Consider the following 21,868-nt stretch of genomic DNA (forward strand, 5'->3'; position numbering starts at 1 on the left):
GGAATGACTTCTTAATGTACTTCATTCTTTGACCTGAAAGCCTTTGTCAGTTATTTAGATGTCACACCCCAAACAGCTTCTGGTTGTTGGCACCTCATCTGAAGCTGCTTATTTAAATTTTATGCACTTGAAGAAGTGAGATAAATGTAGAGAAGTCTCTGCATTTTCCATATGATTGATCTGCTATTATAAAAATGAGTACAAAATAACTGCTTTGCCATTTGTAGAGCAAATGAGTGGTTACTCTACAGACAAAAAAATCCAGCTATTTCCAGGGTAAAGTGCCTATGTCTGAACACTTCATGCAGGGTAGTCTTTGTGGGCTTGAATGCCAGGAAAGCAGTTTGATTTGTTAAATGTTTAGTTTTCTGCCAGCAGATAGGTGATTTGACCTAGTTAAACAGGTTTTGTATGCCCTGTGTGAGATGACCTGGTGAATTTATTCCCGTGCTTTTCAGGTCTCATTAGGCTTTATTCTTCTGTGTTCAATCAGAGAAATGAACCAGCTTATTACTCGAATCCCTTAACAGATTTTAAGACACACCAGGGAACAGATATCACAAAAAGGAGCTGTATTGTTTCAGCTTGAACTTTTGTGCAGTCACACATTTTGTAATCAGAATTGTATAACCCATCGTTAATGGGCTGCAAACTTGTGACACTATAATTATCCAAAGTTAGCCCGGAGGACCACGTCATCTGAGTAAAAATAAATACTTTGGTCTTTAAAAATAAAACAAGCGGAATTACCAAACTGAAACACTGCAGCTGTACGTCTGTAGCAGATGTGAGGCAGGTCTTCATCTGCAGAAGTGACTGAAAGTAGTTCCAGCAGAGTTTAAATAACAAGGCTGATGATGTCCTGAGGAACTCATTCCCAAAATTCATCTGTTTCTTGGAGGGGGGGTGGCTGCTGAAGCAAATCTCATATGGTACCAAATTAGCCTTTATAATTCCAATAACTACCTCAAGCAGTATATTATTTAGTTAACATTACACAAGCAGGAGTAAACTGTATATATGCTGGATGGGTTAATACCGTAGACTTTAGATTCTTCCTTTTAGCAATAAGAATGAATAGTTTTTATGGGGGGAGTGCTACACTAGAGTCCCCATCTTTATCAGGTGACCCAGGAAAGCGGTGTGGCTCAGTGAAATGCTTTTAAGAGGAAGAATCTATTTTAAGAGGAAAAATAATTACATCAGAGTCATAATTGTTGGTTTTTGGACCTTTAATGCAGTTGAAAATGTTATAATCGTGGCGATCATGGCTCAAGAGTTGGGAGTTCGCCTTGTAATCGGAAGGTTGCCGATTCGAGCCCCGGCTTGGACAGTCTCGGTCGTTGTGTCCTTGGGCAAGACACTTCACCCGTTGCCTACTGGTGGTGGTCAGAGGACCGGTGGCGCCAGTGTCCGGCAGCCTCGCCTCTGTCAGTGTAAACATGCATTGTGGTTTAAAATCAGCAAGCCTCATTTCTGTCAAATCAGAAACATATTTTATGGTGCAGTTTTTATGGTATATGTAGTGAACTGTAAATGTTCAGACTTGAAAAGATGACACACAGCTACTGCAGCTAATTAGCCGTCACAGTTCAGGTTACTTTTTTTTAAGCACACACTTTTATATATCTCGTGGGTACTTCTGCCTGCTCTTCTATTTTCCCAGAGGATTTGACAAAGTAGATGATCCACGTGTTTGATTTGGCACCGACTTTTACATCTGATGCCCTTTCCGACACAACCATCCCATTTATCCAGGCTTGAGATCGTCGCTAGAAGTACACAAGTTTGTGACACCCTGAGGCCGAGTTTGTTTCCTCTTGGTCTTAAACTGTTTATCTAATATGTGTGAGGTAAATGGGGCATTTATGGGACATTTTAAATTGCTACGGGAACTGTTAAGAAATAAATCTGTGTCCTCTTTTGTTATCTACAGTCTTGGTCAGGCCGGCCTTTCTAAAGCTAAAGACTTATCATGGAGAACCACTGAAACACTCAGGGGGACATTTGCAGTGTGTGTGCAGGAATCTGTGGTATGTGCTGTGCGAATTACTCACATTATGTTATGTAATTAGCTTCTCAAACCAGTTTCAGCTGGTTTTCAGTTTTCAGCTGGTTTCATATGACAAAACATGTTCTGTTGAAACAGTCACTTCATAAAAGAAAATAAGTTTGAGGTTAGGCAGTTTAAACGTGTTTAAACGTGTCAGTATTTGCTAAGAAACTGATTTTTATCATTTCAAGGACCATTAAAAAAAATCATGTTACAGTCCAGTTTGGGGTCATTCATCTGTTTGATGGAGATTTTGTCATAATTGATATACTAAATAATTTACCAATGATCAAACTGGGGTTTTTTTTGTTTATATAATGTAAATGGTAAATAAGTCAAGGTTAAGAATGTTTGTTTACCTGGTTATCATAAAAGCAAATGGAAAGTTGTAAAAGGAGATTAACAGTGACCGAGCGCAGAAATACTCCTGAAAGCCCTTTCATGAAGATGGCGGGGGGGGTGTGGATCGAGGAAGTACAGCACAGTAGAGCACTTAAGGGTTCCACAGTGTGATGGATTTTGCCATAATGTGGGGAAGACAACAGGTGTTTATTATATTTACCTACTGGTCTGCACAAAGCCCCGGCTTGAATCCCTTTGAAAATCTGGGAAATTAAGTGAAATCTGGAGAGAGATTTGCCAGAGAAGGAACAGCTGGGATTGCTCAGAAGACGTGTGTGAAATTGCGACCGTGGTAGTTTTTGTGAAATTCTTTTGTTTGTGTGTGGAAAGTAAAATAGAAACTAAGACTTTGATGTTTGGAAAAGCTCTAAAAATTCATGTTTGACAGCACTTGTGAAATAGTTTAAAACAATAAGTCTTTACACTTTCGTCATGAATTGAATTTTAGCAGCGAGATTTTCCTCAAAAAATAAATAAATTTAGACTATTAATAAGACCGTGTGCCCTTTCTGAAGATTTTTGGTGGTCCGGGCTGATGGGTGGGTTAACGATGGGAAATATCAGCTTCTTTCGTTCGTGGAAACTAACATGTTGAGATTAAGTACACAAAAATCAATTATATGCATAGTTTTTTGGCAAAATGTCTTATTGAGTAGTTTACTAAGCGTATCTTGTTAATCTTCATACAAAACATGTACACACTTTGGAGAGAATGCTTTTAATACATTCATTTTTCCCCTACAGACAAATAGTTTAGATTAGAAAAACTGATTTTAAATGAGGACTACCTACTTTGTTACTACATTAAAAAAACATTTTCAAATAAAAGAGATATATTCACAAAAAAGTAACACCTTAAAATAACCATCACTTGTGACCTGATATTGTGTAATGTTTAATTAACTTACCATCAAACAACGTAATGGCTGTTATTTACAAGATTCTTTTATTTATCACACAAATTAATCATAAAATACTGCCGTTTAATCAAACCCGTTGGTGCGCGTTTGGTGCTTAAACTGAACCAAACTGCCAGCAAAGCAAAAACCGGGATGTTGGAGATGCTGAAAACAAAACCAAATTGCCAGTGAAGCAGGAAAATGTACGACCTCCATATTTACAGTCTACAGCGTTTACTCCATCGACATCTCACTTGCCTACTTACTCTGTAAAACAACTAGTATAAACATTTCAGACTTTACAATTGCCATCCAGATGACTGTTTACATACAAGTTCACAGCTTAACAGAATCAAATAAAGTTTAATTATCAATTACTCATTCAATTGATGGTTATTATAAAGTGTTACAAAAAAGGCTTAATTACTCCTATAATGACAGTTTAAAAAAAAAAAAAAAAAAGTTGAAATGAAAGCAGCTATTTTACACAGAACAGAGGCACCAAGAGCAATTACAGATGTCACATTATCTGCACTTGGCTTAAAGTACAGCATTTCAGAGGTGGGCTATGGAGCGGCCTCTGTGTTGAATGGTGCGCTTATTTTCGCAAGCTTGGAATAGCAATAAGTCACACCTTTGGTCAATTTGAGTAGTTCAAGTCAGGGCAAAAGCCTACAACCCCACAAAAAGGGTGCAGTCAGAGAGAGGCCAGTCCCATCATCCACCTCGCACGCTTTTCCACCCGTTACATCAGCGGCAGCTCAGATCTGCTTCACTGTGAAAATTAAGAAACTCGAGGGTCTCCCTGGAGATTTCAGAGCCCTAGTGCAGGTTTTGAGGAAATTTACCACTATATAGAACTTCTATAAAAATCACAGATGTTTAAAATTGGAGGTTGTGTGCGCTGGCTGGACAATGGGACTGAGCCACAGAGAGTATCTAGGAGGAGGCTCTCTTCTCCTCATATGGAGACTCATACACCTCCATGGGTGGGCAGGTGCACATGAGGTTCTGGTCGCCATAGATGTCATCGATCCTGGAGATGCTAGGCCAGAATTTGGTCTCAGGTTTTATGAAGGGCTATGAAGAAGGGAGAAAAGAGGGGTCAAAAAATTCAAACAATACATTTATACAAAGCTCATTTCAAGTAGCCGGCTTTGCATTAAATGTAAAATGTGAACAGTCAACAAACCCCATTACCAATGTTGACTAAATCAGGGCATCTATAACTTAATTAAAACCAAAACTCTATTGCTAAGTAATCTGAAAAAGTTGTTGGCTACAGGACATGAGACAAATTACACTTCTTATTTTTCACCACTAGAGGGCGATAAATACAAGTTCTTTAAACAGTACAGCTGCTTTCACCGAGTTTGACTTTCCCAAAAGTAACAGGGATTTCATATTATGCATTTTTTCCTGCAACAAAGGAAACATAATTGAAGTTGTTTTGTTTTTGTTTTTCAATTTAATAAAGGAGAAAAATTTACAATATGCATTGCATATTAAGTCAGTTGTAGTCGTTTTGGAGTGTGGGGCATTGAATAAGTCTAATGGGATAAAGGTACTCACCAAGGGGAAGGCAGCACACTCCCTGGAGTAGGGTCTGTCCCAGCTGGATGTTGAGATGCACGCCAAAGAGTGAGGGGCCATCTGCACGCAGGCACAAAGACATACACTTGCATGACGACTTCAGATATCACAGCTTTATATTAACCACTGTATGGTATGTTTTCAGCACAGAAACCTTAAGTGGGTTGATGCGCGAGTCCATCCTTCCCTCCTCGATTTCTGCGATCTCCTGTCTGATGGCTAGCAGGGCGTCGCAGAAACGGTCCATCTCAGCCTTGTCTTCCGATTCTGTAGGCTCAATCATAAGAGTACCTGCCACTGGCCAAGACATAGTGGGTGCATGGAAACCTAGACACAAATAGTAGAGAAGAAAATATATAATACTACTACAATAATAAACAATAGGTATCAATATGCATCTGATAAAAATTATGAAAGGGACATACATACATACATACATACATACATATTCTACAAATACTCAAATCAAAGGTATTTTTTGGCCACCAATAAAACACTGTGGCCGACAGAGTGATGTGGTACCATAATCCTGCAGCCTCTTGGCCACGTCAACAGCCTCAATATTAGCCGTCTTCTTGAATGGCCTCACGTCCAGAATGAACTCATGGGCTACAAAACCTGTGCACAAAAAGAAGGAGGGGGAAAAAAAAAAAGATAGTTAGTTATGCGGTTTTATTTATTTTAAAATGAGAGTACATCACTACACGTCCACAGAGACGGCACCATACCTTTCCTGCCTCTGTAAAGGATTTTATAGTGACCTTCCAGCCTCTTGGCCATGTAGTTGGCATTAAGGATGGCCACTTCTGTAGCGTGCCGCAGTCCCCTGGATCCCATCATCTAAACACCAAAACAGAATTAAAGCATCTGGGCTTCAAAAAGCCCAATGTTCAAAAGAACATTTTAATACAGCTTTAATATAACATTTTTCTTTATTAGCAGTATTAGCACTGTCCAACAACTGCCCCTCTTTTTGCTTTTCTTTTTATATAATGTGCATATTTCCTCCACCTGCTGGTAAACAGGGTGGAGTTTGGGTGGCGGGCTGCTGCCTCAAAATGTATCAGCTATGTAGAGTAGCTGTTAAAGTTAATGACTTCTTTCCCTGGATGTTTATCACAAATTAACACTTTTGTTCATGTTGTCTTAAGTTGAAGTGAGAGCCAGGTGACCAACTACTCATGTGACAAAAACAGAGCCCAGGAAGTTTTCAGTGACTTGTGACTGTAGACTTTTAAAAATCACACACTGTTAAGTAACAGTTTCAAACATGCTAACAGATTAGTGGAAACGAGTTTACCAATGTGTTTCAATGTGGTCTCAACTCAGTTTATCTGTGCTGACCTTAATGTAAGCCCAGGAGATTGGCAGGATGGCACTGGAGCCCCAGGGAGCTGCGCTGATGGTGCCCAGTGAGCTGCTGATGTTCACTGACTGCATGGAAACCACCGGGTGGCTTGGTAAGAAGGGGGCAAGGTGCGCCTTCCTGATAAGAAATAGATGAATATACTGTCGGGTCAGAGAATCATCACAAAATAAGAACCAAAAAAAAAAAAAAAAAAAAAAAAAAAAAAAAAAAAGAAAAAATTTCTCTTTTTATAAACAAATTCACATCAAACTAGTCACCATTTCTCCCTTTATATCCACTGACTTACACTCCAATTGGCCCCATGCCGGGCCCTCCTCCACCGTGAGGGATGCAGAAGGTTTTGTGCAGGTTTAGGTGAGAAACATCCGACCCGTAATCTCCAGGACGACACAAGCCCACCTTCAAGGCAGAGCAAGAACAAATTTTTTTATTTAAATTAAATATTCTACAGAAAAACCTTGCAAAAACAAGAAAAGAAAAAAAAAAAAAAAAAAAAAAAAAACTGATATAAGCTCAGTCTTTACCCTTTTACAAAAAACAGATACAGTGGGATGCTAAAGTTTGGGCAACCTTGTTAATAGTCATCATTTTCCCGTTGTTACAATAAAAAAAAAAAAAAAAAAAGTCAGTTAAATATATCATACAGGAGACACACACAGTGATATTTCAGAAGTGAAATGAAGTTTATTGGATTTACAGAAAGTGTGCAATAATTGTTTAAACAAAATCAGGCAGGTGCATAAATTTGGGCACTGTTGTCATTTTATTGATTCCAAAACCTTTAGAACTAATTACTGGAACTCAAATTGGCTTGGTAAACTCAGTGACCCCTGACCTACATACACAGGTGAATCCAATAATGAGAAAGAGTATTTAAGGGGGTCAATTGTAAGTTTTCCTCCTCTTAATTTTCTCTGAAGAGTAGCAACATGGGGGTCTCAAAAACAACTCAAATGACCTAGAGACAAAGATTGTTCACCATCATGGTTCAGGGGAAGGATACAGAAAGCTGTCTCAGAGATTTAAGCTGTCTGTTTCCATAGTTAGGAACATATTGAGAAAATGGAAGACCACAGGCTCAGTTCAAGTTAAGGCTCGAAGTGGCAGACCAAGAAAAATCTCGGATAGACAGAAGCGACGAATGGTGAGAACAGTTAGAGTCAACCCACAGACCAGCACCAAAGACCTACAACATCATCTTGCAGCAGATGGAGTCACTGTGCATCGTTCAACCATTCAGCACACTTTACACAAGGAGATGCTGTATGCGAGAGTGATTCAGAGGAAGCCTTTTCTCCCCCCACAGCACAAACAGAGCCGCTTGAGGTTTGCTAAAGCACATTTGGACAAGCCAGCTTCATTGCGGAATAAGGTGCTGTGGACTGATGAAACTAAAATTGAGTTATTTGGGCATAACAAGGGGCGTTATGCATGGAGGAAAAAAATAACACAGCATTCCAAGAAAAACACCTGCTACCTACAGTAAAATATGGTGGTGGTTCCATCATGCTGTGGGGCTGTGTGGCCAGTGCAGGGACTGGGAATCTTGTCAAAGTTGAGGGACACATGGATTCCACTCAGTATCAGCAGATTCTGGAGACCAAAGTCCAAGAATCAGTGACAAAGCTGAAGCTGCGCCGGGGCTGGATCTTTCAACAAGACGACGACCAGAAACACTGCTCAAAATCCCAAGGCATTCATGCAGAGGAACAAGTACAGCGTTCTGGAACGTTCATCTCAGTCCCCAGACCTGAATATTATTGAAAATCTGTGGTGTGAGTTAAAGACAGCTGTCCATGCTCGGAAGCCATCAAACCTGAATGAACTAGAGATGTTATGTAAAGAGCAATGGTCCAAAATACCGTCAACCACAATCCAGACTCTCATTGGAACATACAGGAAGCGTTTAGAGGCTGTAATTTCTGCAAAAGGCGGATCTGCTAAATATTTATTTCATTTCTTTTTTTGTGGTGCCCAAATTTATGCACCTGCCTGATTTTGTTTAAACAATTATTGCACACTTTCTGTAAATCCAATAAACTTCAATTTACTTCTCAAATATCACTGTGTTTCTCCTATATGATATATCTAACTAACATTTTTTTATCGTAACAACCAACGATTTATACAGGATAATAAGGACTATTAACAAGGTTGCCCAAACTTTTGCATCCCACTGTACTTATTGCATTACCTGGGCATTCATGTTGGCGCCATCCAGGTACACTTGGCCACCGTTTTTGTGAATAAGGTCACAAACGTCTCCGACATGCTCTTCAAACACACCAAAGGTGGAGGGGTAGGTGATCATCATGGCTGCCAGGTTTGCCTTGTGTTTGTCCACCTGGAAAGATAAACATGTAAAAAAATAATAATAAAGCTGTGTCACATCATTTACATGAAGTCAAAGTTCCAGTCCTTCATGAACACACTTGGATTAATGAACACATTTGGATTAGAGTGAGGATCAACTTAAGACCAGAGGCATCAAAAGAGCTTGTTTCACAGCGTGAAGGATTGCATGAGTTTACAATAAATGAGGATTATTTTGAGCTGTGAGTCATGCAGAGCAAAAATACTCCAAAAAAAATAGATTCCCTTCAAATCCACCTATGAAACTGGACATGTCTGTCTTGGATAAACCTGTTAATATTTGCAGACAAATCTTGTACAACAGCATCCGTTTTCTCACCAGGGCCTTCAGGTGAGACAGATCGATGTTGCCATCCTTATCCACCTCCACCACTTGAACCTTCATTCCTGCCATCTGAGCGCTTGCTGGGTTGGTCCCGTGTGCAGACTTGGGGATTAGACAAACCTGAGGCAATGGGAAAAATAGTCAGCAAAGCAGAACAAGCAAAATGCAGCTTGAGTCATTGTCCTAACCATAATCCAAAGTCACGCCAAAACTGCTGTGACTGCAGGTTATGCAACAAGAGAAACCGAGCCAATTAAAGCCATAGATATTTCAGATCCAAAGTGAAGCTCAATTAAATAAAAACAAAAATAGATATAATTAAATTAGTGAGACTGGTGGCTTAAGCTACTTTTACAATTTCATTTATACAAAAACTTAACTTTTAAGGTCTCAGTGGGAGGAAACTGCAGCTCTCTTTGATCTCTGCTACTAATGAGTAACCTGCCTGCAGGTCATTAACTGATTTTTATCCCTTATTAGGGTGACACGTCTGGCATTTTGCAACCCAGTTTCACAGGCAAACCAGGGCACATGGATCCGGTGTTAGCCAAAAAAGACATGACTGACCTGAAAAACAGTGCTTTGCTGTCACTCCAGGAACTCTCACTTGACAAAGTCTTAAAACCTCCAAATATGGAGTCTTAAAAAACAGCTAGCCTATGGGATCACAGCATTTTCAGCTCCTTGTTTGCACAAACAGATGCCAGTTTGGACCTTGACTAGTTCCAGGAATCAGGCTACTAAGATTTACTTATTAGGAAGCAATAAAAATAATAAAATGACAGAAGAGAAAATACTTCAGTACGCTAGTCTTTAATTTTGGGTAGCATCTCATCATCCTTCAACAATCAATAAGAATGTCAGGATACTTTAGGAGCTACTGTTGAGAATGCTTTAACATCACAGATGTTTCAATTTACAACAAAAACCCTGTCACTGATGGGGGGGGGGGGTTACCCTGTAGGGCATATGTGCTAATACTCTGTTAGCCTGTCAGTATCAGGAAGGATAATACTGATAGTAAATAGTCTTTACAAGTCAGCAAAGTCTTCTCAATGTCACCTGATTAGATACACCAACAGCTAAACATTGATAACTTAGTTGCCATATGAAGTTCTGCTCAGAAACCTTTGGCACTCATGTGAATGTTGCTTTGATGCATACCATCTGCTTATATATTGTTGCAGACCAAGCGCACCTCAAACAGCAATAGCTCTCCCAATGACAGGAGCATAGTTACTAGGACACTGCAAAAACTGCTCAGGAAAAAGGAAAACGTCAGAAGCAGCTGCTCTCAAAAATTCAAGCTCTGCATGCACAGACCAAGCCTGATCCATGGACATGTCACCCTGGACCCCACAGGACCCAAAGAATCTGCCATCCTAGTGCCAGTTGCAAAAGGATTCCTCTGAACTGATAGAAAAACACTTGCCAAGCATTGTGCACTCCGCCCGCCTTTACGTCACCCAAAAAAAGAAGAACTGCACAATGCCAGGGCAGCAACTTTAATGTTGTGGCTAAACAGTGTATATTTGTAAGCACTTTAATTGAAAATGAAACTTAGAAACTCAAAGTTTCTATACCTCCAGGTATTTTTTTTTTTTTAAAGTTCAGTGGATCATCATTTTAACTCTAGAGTTTTCAGAAGATGAGGCTCTTCCTCAGAGTCAAGTTTAAATTAAAAAAGGATTCCATTTTCTTGCAGAGACTAGAGACTCTAGCTTAAAATAATTTTGGGTTGGATAAAATAACATAATTAACCATGACTGCAATCCTGTTACTTTTGCTCTTTCCAGGACACTTACACTTCTTGAACTCTCCCCCTTTGAGTTCAGGTAGGCTTTTATGGCAGCCAGGCCTGCATATTCTCCCTGAGCACCACTGAAAAATAAGGCAGACACCATAGTCATGCATAGAACACACACAGCCTCATCAAAGTCCAAAGACCAGTCTGCAGACATTACCAAAAGAGGAGGGAAAGATGGGATGAAGCTAGGTGCATTCTTGGCCAATGTAGCATGCGCCACCATGAACACACTGATAAGCAGTGACAGAGAGCAGAGGTGGGTGTGTCGCTTATCAGCTGTAATATCCTGCAAGTTAATCCTGCAAGTGTGAAACCAGCTATGCACCGCTTTAATAATGTTGCTGAGATTCCCCTTTAAAAGTCGATTGCGAAATTTCTTCCCTTTTAGATTTTCCACAAACTTTTGTGTTGCAAAGGCACCATCCCCATCCTACGTTCAGCACCACTCTCCAATTCAGTGAGCTCTCTGAAATAACGGTTCTTTCACAAATGTTTGTAAAGGAAAACTGTATTGCTAAGTGCTTGCTTTGAGCATTTCCTTCCTTCTGCAGAGGTTCTACGATCCAGAAGGAGGGTTCGGGATAATTTGATTGCACTGCACGGAACCATCAAAGTAATCATCTTAAAGAGGAACATGCTCCCGTCTTTACCAAATATCATGCCCACCCAACTGATACGGTCTGTGCACCAACAAGTACATAATTTTGTGCCCTCACCTGTTTGGCTGGAACGAGATCTTGTCATAGCCTGTCACCTCACAGAGGTCTTTCTCCAGCTGTCTGAAGAGTTTCTGGTAGCCCTCTGCCTGATCCAGGGGCACGAAAGGATGGATGTTGGCAAACTCCCTCCATGTGATGGGCTGTCAGAGGATACAGCAGTGAGACATAATTACTCAAAAGCATTTCATGTTACACCTGAAGAAAACTGAAAAACTAGTTCCTGTTTATACTCACCATGAGCTCTGATGAGCTGTTTAGCTTCATGGTACAGGAGCCCTGAAAATAAAAACTTTTTTTTTTTCCCACTACTTTATCACACTAGTATAAAGCATGCTATAAATTTCAACTATCTGTGAACCTGAACCTCTGCCTTGACTTATGGTAGCCTCACCAGGGGTATCATGCTGTGGACTAAGGAGAGGTCCTTATTCTCCAGACGCTTCATATATCTCACAATGTTGGTCTCAGAATGGTAACTGAAGGAAAAAACAAGAAGCAGAGACACGAACACTTAGAGGGCTCGCATGGCAATAATGCTATGTTTTGGATCTTGGACATGCAGCAGCCAACCAAGACTGCTCCAGAAACACCGCAAATACCCTAAAGCACCGACTCTCCAAATTTCCACATCCCAAACACATCAATCATATGAGCGACACGTTCATACCACAACCTCTTTAAAAGGGATAAATTACAAAAGTAAGGTTAAAAATTCTCATGCATTACAGCTTTCATTGATGAGGCAGTAACAGTTCAACATGGGTATCGTCTTTGGAGTTGTTACACCCTTAGAATATGGTCAATCCAAAGTGGCCCCACCCCACTGCTAACAATACTCTAGCTCAATATTGGGGAGATGGTCCAAATGTTGTGGCTGATCTGTGCACACACTACCTAAGGTTAACTAAAAGTTTTACCCTCTTTATGTCAAGGATCATGTCAAAGAATAAACGTAGGGCTCAGACACAGGAAGCCTGGATACAAGACTGCATTTATGGAACTACTGGTGTTGTAAGATATGACTGCAACACCATTAAAGTTCTTATTGTGCAGTTAATCAAAGGTTATTACAGCTAAAATGCCACACACACACACACACACACACACACACACACACACACACACACACACCCCCACCTTGGGAACAGTACAGTCCTTAAACTGGGAACAGACCTGTTGAAGACCTGGTGTGTAAGGTATTTGCTTGTCCTCTTGAAAGGACTTCCCATGATCCCCTTCACCCGCTCGCCCATCTTTTCAGCTATCAGCTCCTGAAAGGTTCAAATTAAAGCCAAGTCATTCTCTCACCAATCTCCATAACCATAAAACAATAACTGCTCAAATTAAAAACCAGTAACATATTAAGTAATGAATAACTTAGACAGCACAAACAAACAATGGAAGTAACCATCAACATACAGCAGAAGATTCACAGCCAAAGACCCAGAGCAAGTCATCCAAATCCCTCTCAGTCACCGTTTCATCGAGAGAGACGCCCAACTGTTCAAAGAGAAGACGAAAAGAGGATTTTTTTTTTTTTTTTTTAAAGTGTTCCAGCGACTCAAGTCTTTCACCCTAAACAGTAAAAAGGGGGGGGGGGGGGGGGGGGGGGGGGTGAAAACTTGAGACTAGCACTTGTTCTGACAGCTTATCTATAACAAACAGTGGGTTTGTTTGCAATCCCAGCTCAGTGAAATTGAAAATTCGTACTGCAGAAAAGTTAATTAGGGAACATTGACACTGATCTCAGGAATGCCAAGTGATTTATGTATCAATCCATTCATTATACATTACATGCATCATTTGTCAATATGTTTAAACCAATGAACCTGCTGTTATGCACTCCTATATTTTGGCTCTTCCTGTATGAGTGAGGAAGTGTGTTAGACTAGCTAAAAAGTCACATCCACTCTTACAAAGTTTAAATTGGATTCACTGGTTCTTGATCCTCTCAAGAATTCTCTTTTGCACCCAACATTTTTCCCCACATGTCCAATTACAGGATTTTTCATCTTATCCAGTTTTAGATCTAATTAATGTGCTAAACTTCCCTTCATCCCTATAAGCCATATTCAGAGTTTTCTAGGAGCTACAACAATCAGTTGCTTCTGGGCAAAGATCCCCTATCCCCTCCCATTTCAGCCTGAAAACTACTGCAGGAAGAGAAAAAAAAAAAAAAAAGTTTCTGCATATACATGAGGCAGCATTAATTTCCACTCCTTTTTTTGCAGTGCACCAATTACAAAGCATTATCCAAAAACTGCAAGTCGCTGCACTTCTGCAGGCTTAGACCACCTTAATCAGTCCAGCGCTTTCCCCAAAATATTTTTTGATCCTCACCACTCCATCGGCGTAGACTCGCAGGTTTATCTTCCTCTGCTCAGCTCTCTCCAGGATATCTTTGGCAGCCACGCTACAGCTGATCTTTAGTGTGTCAAAGAACATTTCGCTCTGCAGCCGGTGTCCCGCTCTCTTCAGACCTGAAAGAAAATGTACGAATTAACTGTGCACGGCATGTTTACGGGGAGAAGTTTGGATAAAGACAAAGAACAGAAATTTGGTGACATATTTGTCTCTATCCAGTCTTTAACCACTCATTACTGAGAACGTGCACAAAGTAAAATGAGAAATTCGCAGTTCACAAGGAGGAAAGCATTTTTTTTTTTAAATAACAATTTCTCAATTTGAGTGAGGACTGAAGTTTTACTGCAATGTTGCATATATATTTATATACCTTCTGCAAGGATCAAAGCAGCACCATGTGTCCTCTTCGCAATGTGTTTTAGTCCCTGGGGGCCATGATACAGTGCATACATAGCAGCCATATTGGCCAGCAGAGCCTAGGAAAACAGTAATTTTTTGTAATTAATTTAGAGTAATGCATTTCACCAAAATGAAGGACGCATATAAACCTGGATCGTACCTGCGCAGTGCAAATGTTGCTGGTTGCCTTATCTCTGCGGATGTGCTGCTCTCTGGTCTGCAGTGCAAGACGATACACTTCTTTACCAGCTGCATCTCTGCAACAACAGCATAGCATTCAACCATCTTACTACTGTCATCAGTTTACTCAGAAAAGAAGATTAGCAATCTTGAACCCTGAAGGTCGCTTCTCACTTGGTGACTCCAACCATTCTGCCAGGCATCATCCGGACCAGGTTTTCTCTAACCGCAAAAAAGGCAGCATGTGGACCGCCGTAGCAAAGAGGAACCCCAAACCGCTGGGAACTGCCCAGTGCGATATCAACACCAAATTCTCCAGGGGGACGTAGCACACACAGTGCCAATAGGTCTGTGGCACAGCAAGCCAGGGCCTGGACAGGAGATAAAAACCAATCTCAGCAGTGGAAATGAACAAAGATGTTCCCATTTGTTATTAAGATCATTCTTAAGCCTAATTATATCCCCTGCTCCCACGGTTCTTTTGGGGAGCTTTTACATTTCTTTTTGTGGTTAAAGCTTTCTTACCCCGCCCTTGTGTGCTTGATCTACAAGCGCAGTGAAGTCTTCCACTCTGCCATCAGTGTCTGGATATTGAAACAGCACACCGCTCACATCTTGTCCACTGAAGTCCATCTCATGAGGCAGCTTTAGAACAGTTTTTACCCCAATATAGCTGCAACACAGCAGTCAAAACTTGAATGATCAAAATACAGACATAGGATGCAATCAAACTTGCGCCCAAATTAAAAAAAAAATAAATAAAAATATCAATACCCCCAATTTAAATTCCCCTTCAAGGTAGTATTTTTGTGCAGTTCTGGACCACTTCAAGTACCCCTGCAGCTACATTTCAATCTCCCCGTTCAGGTCTGAACACTTGGATGAGCAAACTTTGTCTTGTGTGTAAAAGTCACACAACATTGACGTAGACGATCATCGTTAGCAATGGACGCAAGGCTCCATCAATTCAAAAACGGAACAGTGAAACAGCCAGCGTCTAAGACTAAATGCAATGCATCAGGTCAGGAAACACCACCAAGGCCACATCCTGACCTCAACTGGGATGTGTTCCAGGGTGCAACCGCTCACCGGCAGCATGAAATACCAGTGTTGCACATCACCAAGCCTTCTTGCCAGGTTTGGCACCCTGCCACTTTGTCCTCTTCCCCAAAATAAAACTAACTTAACGGGCTGTCATTTTGTCAGCATGAAGACGATCCAGGACACACTGCAAAGGCAAGTAAATGTAGCAGGAGAGCTGACGTGGTCCAGGGTGCACAAAGACAGAACCCCGAGGAGGACATGATGGCACAACAGAGAATACACCTCAGGGAATTTAAAAAAAATAAAATAAAATAAAGTTGCCTAGGACAACACCTTTGCAATATTTTTTACTTCAATCTTGTAATTTTAATATTAAAGATATTTAGATTCTTTTTTATGATTTACTGTTACTGGAGACCTCATACATTGACTGTCTATGATGCATACTTAGCTCTGGTCTGCACTACAGCAATAGTCTGGGGATGGCAGCGTGGGTCAACGTAGAAGGTTCTTCTTTTGTTTTGTCTGTGAGAAGCAAAAATCAATAACAGACCACTGTAAGGCAGGTTTAATACACACACACACACACTACATCTTGAATCTACAACAGGTGGCACAGACTACGATCCATTCTAGTGGCCAAAATATAATTTCACAAGACTATATTCAAGATTCTTCATTTCGTTGTTCTCGTGACAATGACAATAAAGTTTCTGATTCTGATCAACTGAGCACTTTTGTCTAAACAGGTCAGCATGTAAATACCTGTGACAGAGCTGCATGGCCTCAGCAGCAGCAGTTCCCTCATCAAGCAGAGAGGCGTTAGCCACAGGCATGCCTGTGATGTCACAGATCATGGTCTGGTAGTTGAGAAGAGACTCCAGGCGACCCTGAGCGACCTCAGGCTGGTAAGGGGTGTACTGAGTGACCCTGTGAACAAAACCCAAAACAATGATTCAACAGAGCGAGACTGGACAGAAGAACAATAGCACAAAGTCGATGGCATTTATGGACCCAAGACTGGTCAGGGGAGGCCATTGTATGTCTTCTCTGACCCTAAGAGTTTAGAGAAAATGTGGGTCGGAATAGCTGACTTGGAACTGTGTGAAAGAAAATTTTGTTCAGCAAAACATTGGAGCAATGCAGTTCTCACAAGACCCCAAGTGAAATCAAATCACAAGACTTCTTATTGAGGGCACGTTACTCTGCACCATGACAGTTAAGCTTCAAATTAGTATCCCAAATTTAGGAATAAATATCATTAATTGTCCACAGAAGAAACCAGCTCACACCACTTTTGTCACATTTCTTCCGATCCAAGGTAGCCTGACGGCACTCACCAGCCTGCATTCTCCAGGAGGTTGCGCTGGATGGGCGGCGGTACGGAGCAGTTGTAGTAACCCATGCCGATGTAGGACCTCCATACTTTGTTTTTTGATGCAATCTTTTGAAGGGACTCCAGAACTTCATTCTCACCTGCAAAATATTTAAAAGGAAGCTGTTTAAACTTATTCCAAACAACAGTCACTGAGTCATAAGTGAGAAATACAGGATGTTGGTAAGTGTTAAAACAGTTCTACTTAAATTACATCATGTGATACATCTGTCATGTCTGCTGCTAAACAACAACAACACCTGTCTGAAGGTCTGATGAACAACATTGCAACCCTCACGTGAGCCACTGATTGTGTAACAAGATGAAGAAAATCATTATAGTGAGCAGTCAGGTGGTCTAAATAGTTTTTTTTTTTAAAAAGTCAGTGAAATCCAATGCTAATCTGTTTTCTACTGAGAGCCTCAACCATCTTTTTCATATCACTAATAACATAAAATTTTAATACTGAGAGAAATACATCTTATGTTCCCTAAAAACTGGCCCCAAAATCTAGTACATATTGTTACTTCCTCAATTTCATTAAGCTTCATTTCCCAGTCCTGTAAGGGAGCTCTGCCAGGACACAACCAGCCTCTGAGATTCCTCTGGCCTTTCTGGCTGCCTAGCAACTCCAAGGAATGGACAATACCACCCGTTTGAACCAAGAGTCCTGGCTACTCCCGTTTTGGTGAAAGGAGGACACCTCTAGTCGTGGTGGCGTGAGGGACCACAGCCAGTATACAAGTGAATATTTACAGCTTCTTTAAAAGATGGGGGGGAAAGGCAGAAGTATTCGGAAATTCAGGACAAACTATAAATAAAAGTACATTTGGAGATGACGCTCAGGGTGAGTTGATGAGACGTGCGAACCGGAGTTCGTTTCAGTTGGACTGCTTTCCCATGGTCCCAGAGTTCTACAGGGCAGCAAAAAAAGCTGATTCACAACCATCCAGGAGGTCTATTGTTGAAGAGAGAATCCTTTGCTGGCTTTGCAAACTGAAGCCCTTCAAAGCTGAACAAGCAGAAAACCAGCACGGCCTCCAGTTTGTTCCTTCAGCATGGCTTGTTGCATTATGAAAACTGACAGTGTCAGGAGGGGCTGACATACAGGCAGGTCAGCGTCACTCTGGCTAATAGACACGTTAGAGTACCTGAGCATTAGAAACCTCTTATAAAGATCCTTTTATTACTATAAATGTTAAATTTAGAAAAACTGTCATGACTTAGCTCTTTCGACTGTGCATAAAGAGCTCAGTCATCATTCATTGCAAGTGTAAAGGTTTTAGACATGCCTCAAATCAATAGCCTGGCATTAAGTTGGGTGCAATTCAATTTCACCATTTATTGACCCCAATTAAGACTTTGAGCTAATACACATTGGTCTGTTTTGATTGCATGCCCCCCCCCCCCCTTTTTTTCCCCCCTCATAATTGATTGAGCATCAATTATTTTTTTGCTTATCCAAGTTCATAAGCATACAGTCATGGTAAAAGCAAAGTACTCTCTCTTTCGGTTTTACATATCAGGACATTACAATGTCTTAAATTAGGACATGTTTTTGCAGCCACATGACCCGGGCACCTTGCAGTCAGATTCGACCTTCAACTCCTCTGTATACCCAAGTATTCTGGAGTCAAATGTGAGGCCATCTGTCCAACAGCTAAAGCTTGACTGAAACTGGGTCATACAACAGGACAATGATCCCAAGCACAGCAGAAAATCTACAACAGAATCTCTAAAGGAAAAAAGAAAGGGGTAGGGGGGAATCAAGGTGTTGCAATGGCCTAGTCAAAGTCCAGACCTCAACCTGATTGATATGCTGAATGGAAGTACCTTCAGAGAGCTGTGCATAAATGAAACCTCAACAACCTGAAGCAATGCCGTAAAGAAGAGTGGGCCCAAATTCCTCCACAATGAGGCGAGAGATTGAAACGATTACTAAAAAGTTATCGCTGCTAAAGGTAGTTAAATTACACTTTGTTTGTCACTAACTGCTTCTGCATTTTAGTTTTTGCTAAACATCTAAAGACATTGTGTGATATGTCATGTTCATCAGGGGTTGTATCTGTCTAATTTGATGACCTGAGGTCTGTACTGTGAAGCAGGATTTCATGTCATCCAGGTAACTTCAGCATTGAATCTGGATTTTCTGTATTAAGAAGGTCATTCTTAGCAGGGTGAGCCATATCTGTGAAACCATGGTAACTTATGCTGCTTTTTTATTTATATATGTAATGTTTTTAATCTCCTGTCTCTCCAGCCCTATTTTTGCACATTTGATAGGGACAGGCCTACTTCACAAAACAAACTGAGCAAAAATACAGCTCCACATGAAAATACACGTTAATTCACACAGAAAGCCATCAGCTTAGAGCTGAAAAAGCCGCAGCTTAAAAAGCGTTAAAAAGATTGACTGCTGTATAGGATTAAACGCAGCAGTCTGCGTCTGCTGCTGAAATGTAGGCTATCCGTGTTGTATAGGAGCAAGAAAAAAAACCATCCATGCATCATCATGAAACCACCTTATTAGGATCCCCGGCTGTGATGTAACGTAACGTGAACGCTGTAACCAGATTGAACTGGACTTGGGACCGGAGCTCAAGGCTAAACTTTACACTCCAGTTGCCATCCTATGAGCATCGGCTTCCCAACAGGAGATTGGTGCCGCTCGCCGAGTTTCGCAAAAACAACTCCAAATATGTTCAAAGGAAGACTTAACAGGGGAGAGCGCTCCGCGCCACACAATAGAAGGGCAACCTACATTTCAGCCTCTCACTTGGCTTCATTCAGCGCCAGTTGGGTGTGGGAAAAGCTCGACATGTTTTTAAAAAAAATAAATTAAAATTTGAAATAAAGCGGCACAATATGAGGTTAACACTCATTCCCGCTCCACACACACACACACACACACACACACACACACACACACACACTTATTTGAATTACATTTACAATTTGAAATTGAGATTGGTGGCGCATCGAGGGAGATTTAGGCAGCAGCTTGCAGCGCTATAATAACAGGAAGAGATTCAGCTACTGTTTCACTAACACATACGTGCACATCAGGCCAAACTTACAGACTGGATCATCCATCTTCAAGCTCCTCTGCAGACGGATAGAAGATGGTACTGTGTTTTCAATCAACTGGTCGACTGACTGTAGGAAAAAGGGGAAGTTTAATGAACAAAGGCGCGTAAACCGCTACCCAGTGACATAAACACGCCACTCAGTGCAGGTGTTTTTGTGCTGAAACTTGTCTTAATGAAAATGAAAGGAGTGGGTTTTTTTGCGCCCATTTCATAGAGGGAGGGAAACAGCGACGTAAATCTTACCTCGAGTCCCAGAACATCCAACATGTCTCTCTTCTCCTTCTCACCTGGACCGATGTGGCGCTCAGCAAAATCATCATGTCTGGGTAAAATCCTTTCTATCTGCCTGGAGGAGACGGTTGCAGAGGTCCTCAGAGCCCGGGCTGATGTTGTTAGGGATGCGCAGCTGTTTCGGATCTTGCACTGAAGTTTCCAAACCACGCGGCTCTTATCGCTCAAATGCCTGCGCGGTGCGCCGGGATTCACCGACTTGGCCAAAAAGACCCCCCAGGACTTGGCGCAGCTCTGCATCTCTAAATCACACTGCGAGACAAGCGTGCAGAAACTGGTGAAGCCTTTCCCTCCCTTAACTCAGTAGACTTTCTACCCACTGAGACCGGCGCAGGAGATACAGCCAACTCCTTCAAACTGCTGAGTTTATACGGCTGCACAGTTGCACAAGAGCGGACCAATCAGAGCGGAGACGCTGCGTGACGCGGTGACGAGCCCCGGCTAACCAGCTGCTCAACTTTTCACGTGCCCATAATCTTCAATTTAGCAAGAATAATAAGGTTGGGTATGGATCCAGAATTATTTCATCAGTCGACCCGCCAAGAATACAGACAAACTAGGAACAGGACGTGCTGTGAGTGCAAGTGGTTACACCTGAACTTTAAACACACGTTATTTGTGTTTTCCAGTTTCACAAACAAAGCCACAACCTGTGAGATGAAAACATGCCAATAAATCGTTGTTTAAAGAAAGATAAAAATAATCTGTAATAAAACAACTTAATCCACAACAGCTCAATAAATAGAATAAACACACAAGTAACTAAAAGAAATTACACAGAATAAAGATATTTCAGGTAAAGAAACACTAAAGGAGCTCAATAAGCTAATTGAGTGAAAAATCTTTATAAAAGGAAATGAAAAGCTATGGGAAAAGTGAATACACTGTAATAAAGTGGGTCTATAAGATAGACAGTTTAAAAAATCAGTAAAGTCAAATAAAATTATTAGAAACTGGCTTATTAAATTAGTTAAAACACACTCACAGCAAATGTCAGATGATATTAAAGTGTCTCCGCAGCTGTTTCAGATCTTGAACGTAAGTTTCCAAACCACACAGGTCTTATCTCAGTGGTGAACGCTGTCGCTCTATTCTGTGTAGATGACTCTGGGAAATATAATCTGTACACCCTTTGGTGACTGTGCAGGGATGAAATAAACTACATAAGAGAGCAGATTATTCTCTGCTGTGCTGTAAAGAGTTCTTGCATGTGGTTATTATAGATTGCTGCCTGTCCAGTCAGTGATGCAGAGAGTCGATAGCTGTTCTTCTAACCACAGCTTCAGTTGAGCTCTGATCGGTTTACTTATTTCTCTCACACACACTACTTCCTGGTGAGTCATTCAGACTTGTTTTACCTGTTACTGCCATCTCTGATTTGCAAATTTCATATTTTAAAATAGGGGTGGAAAATATGTTAATCGTTCAAAAATATAATTCACAAGTCAAAAGCATTGTGGTGCCTCACAGCAAGAAGGCAGGGTTCAAGTCCACTGGCCTTCTGGGGCCCTTCTTGCGCACTTGGGCATGTTTTCAACTGGTATTAGGGCTTCTTCCCACAGTCCAAACACATGCAATGGTGGACA

The 21,868-nt window shown here is 41.1% G+C and overlaps 1 protein-coding gene across 1 annotated transcript; it reads right to left on the reverse strand.

Moving 5' to 3' along the window:
* Nucleotides 1-3,157: 3,157 nt before the first annotated feature.
* gldc (glycine dehydrogenase (decarboxylating)) lies at nt 3,158-21,555 on the reverse strand. The gene is made up of 26 exons (XM_014414690.4): nt 21,268-21,555; nt 20,235-20,534; nt 19,980-20,058; nt 16,868-17,003; nt 16,293-16,457; nt 15,975-16,052; nt 15,009-15,156; nt 14,658-14,854; nt 14,464-14,560; nt 14,275-14,380; nt 13,881-14,020; nt 12,960-13,040; nt 12,714-12,811; nt 11,932-12,016; nt 11,775-11,816; nt 11,538-11,680; nt 10,820-10,895; nt 9,009-9,134; nt 8,511-8,660; nt 6,603-6,715; nt 6,292-6,433; nt 5,676-5,787; nt 5,470-5,565; nt 5,102-5,274; nt 4,927-5,007; nt 3,158-4,434 (listed from the first exon to the last, which is right to left on the reverse strand). The coding sequence occupies exons 2-26, from the start codon at nt 20,520-20,522 to the stop codon at nt 4,294-4,296; spliced, it is 3,093 nt and encodes a 1,030-aa protein (XP_014270176.1). The 5' UTR covers nt 20,523-20,534; nt 21,268-21,555; the 3' UTR covers nt 3,158-4,293.
* Between the last annotated feature and the right edge of the window lie 313 nt (nt 21,556-21,868).

Source organism: Maylandia zebra, linkage group LG12 (genome assembly GCF_041146795.1).
Source record: "Maylandia zebra isolate NMK-2024a linkage group LG12, Mzebra_GT3a, whole genome shotgun sequence".
NCBI classification, from domain to species: Eukaryota; Metazoa; Chordata; class Actinopteri; order Cichliformes; family Cichlidae; genus Maylandia; species Maylandia zebra.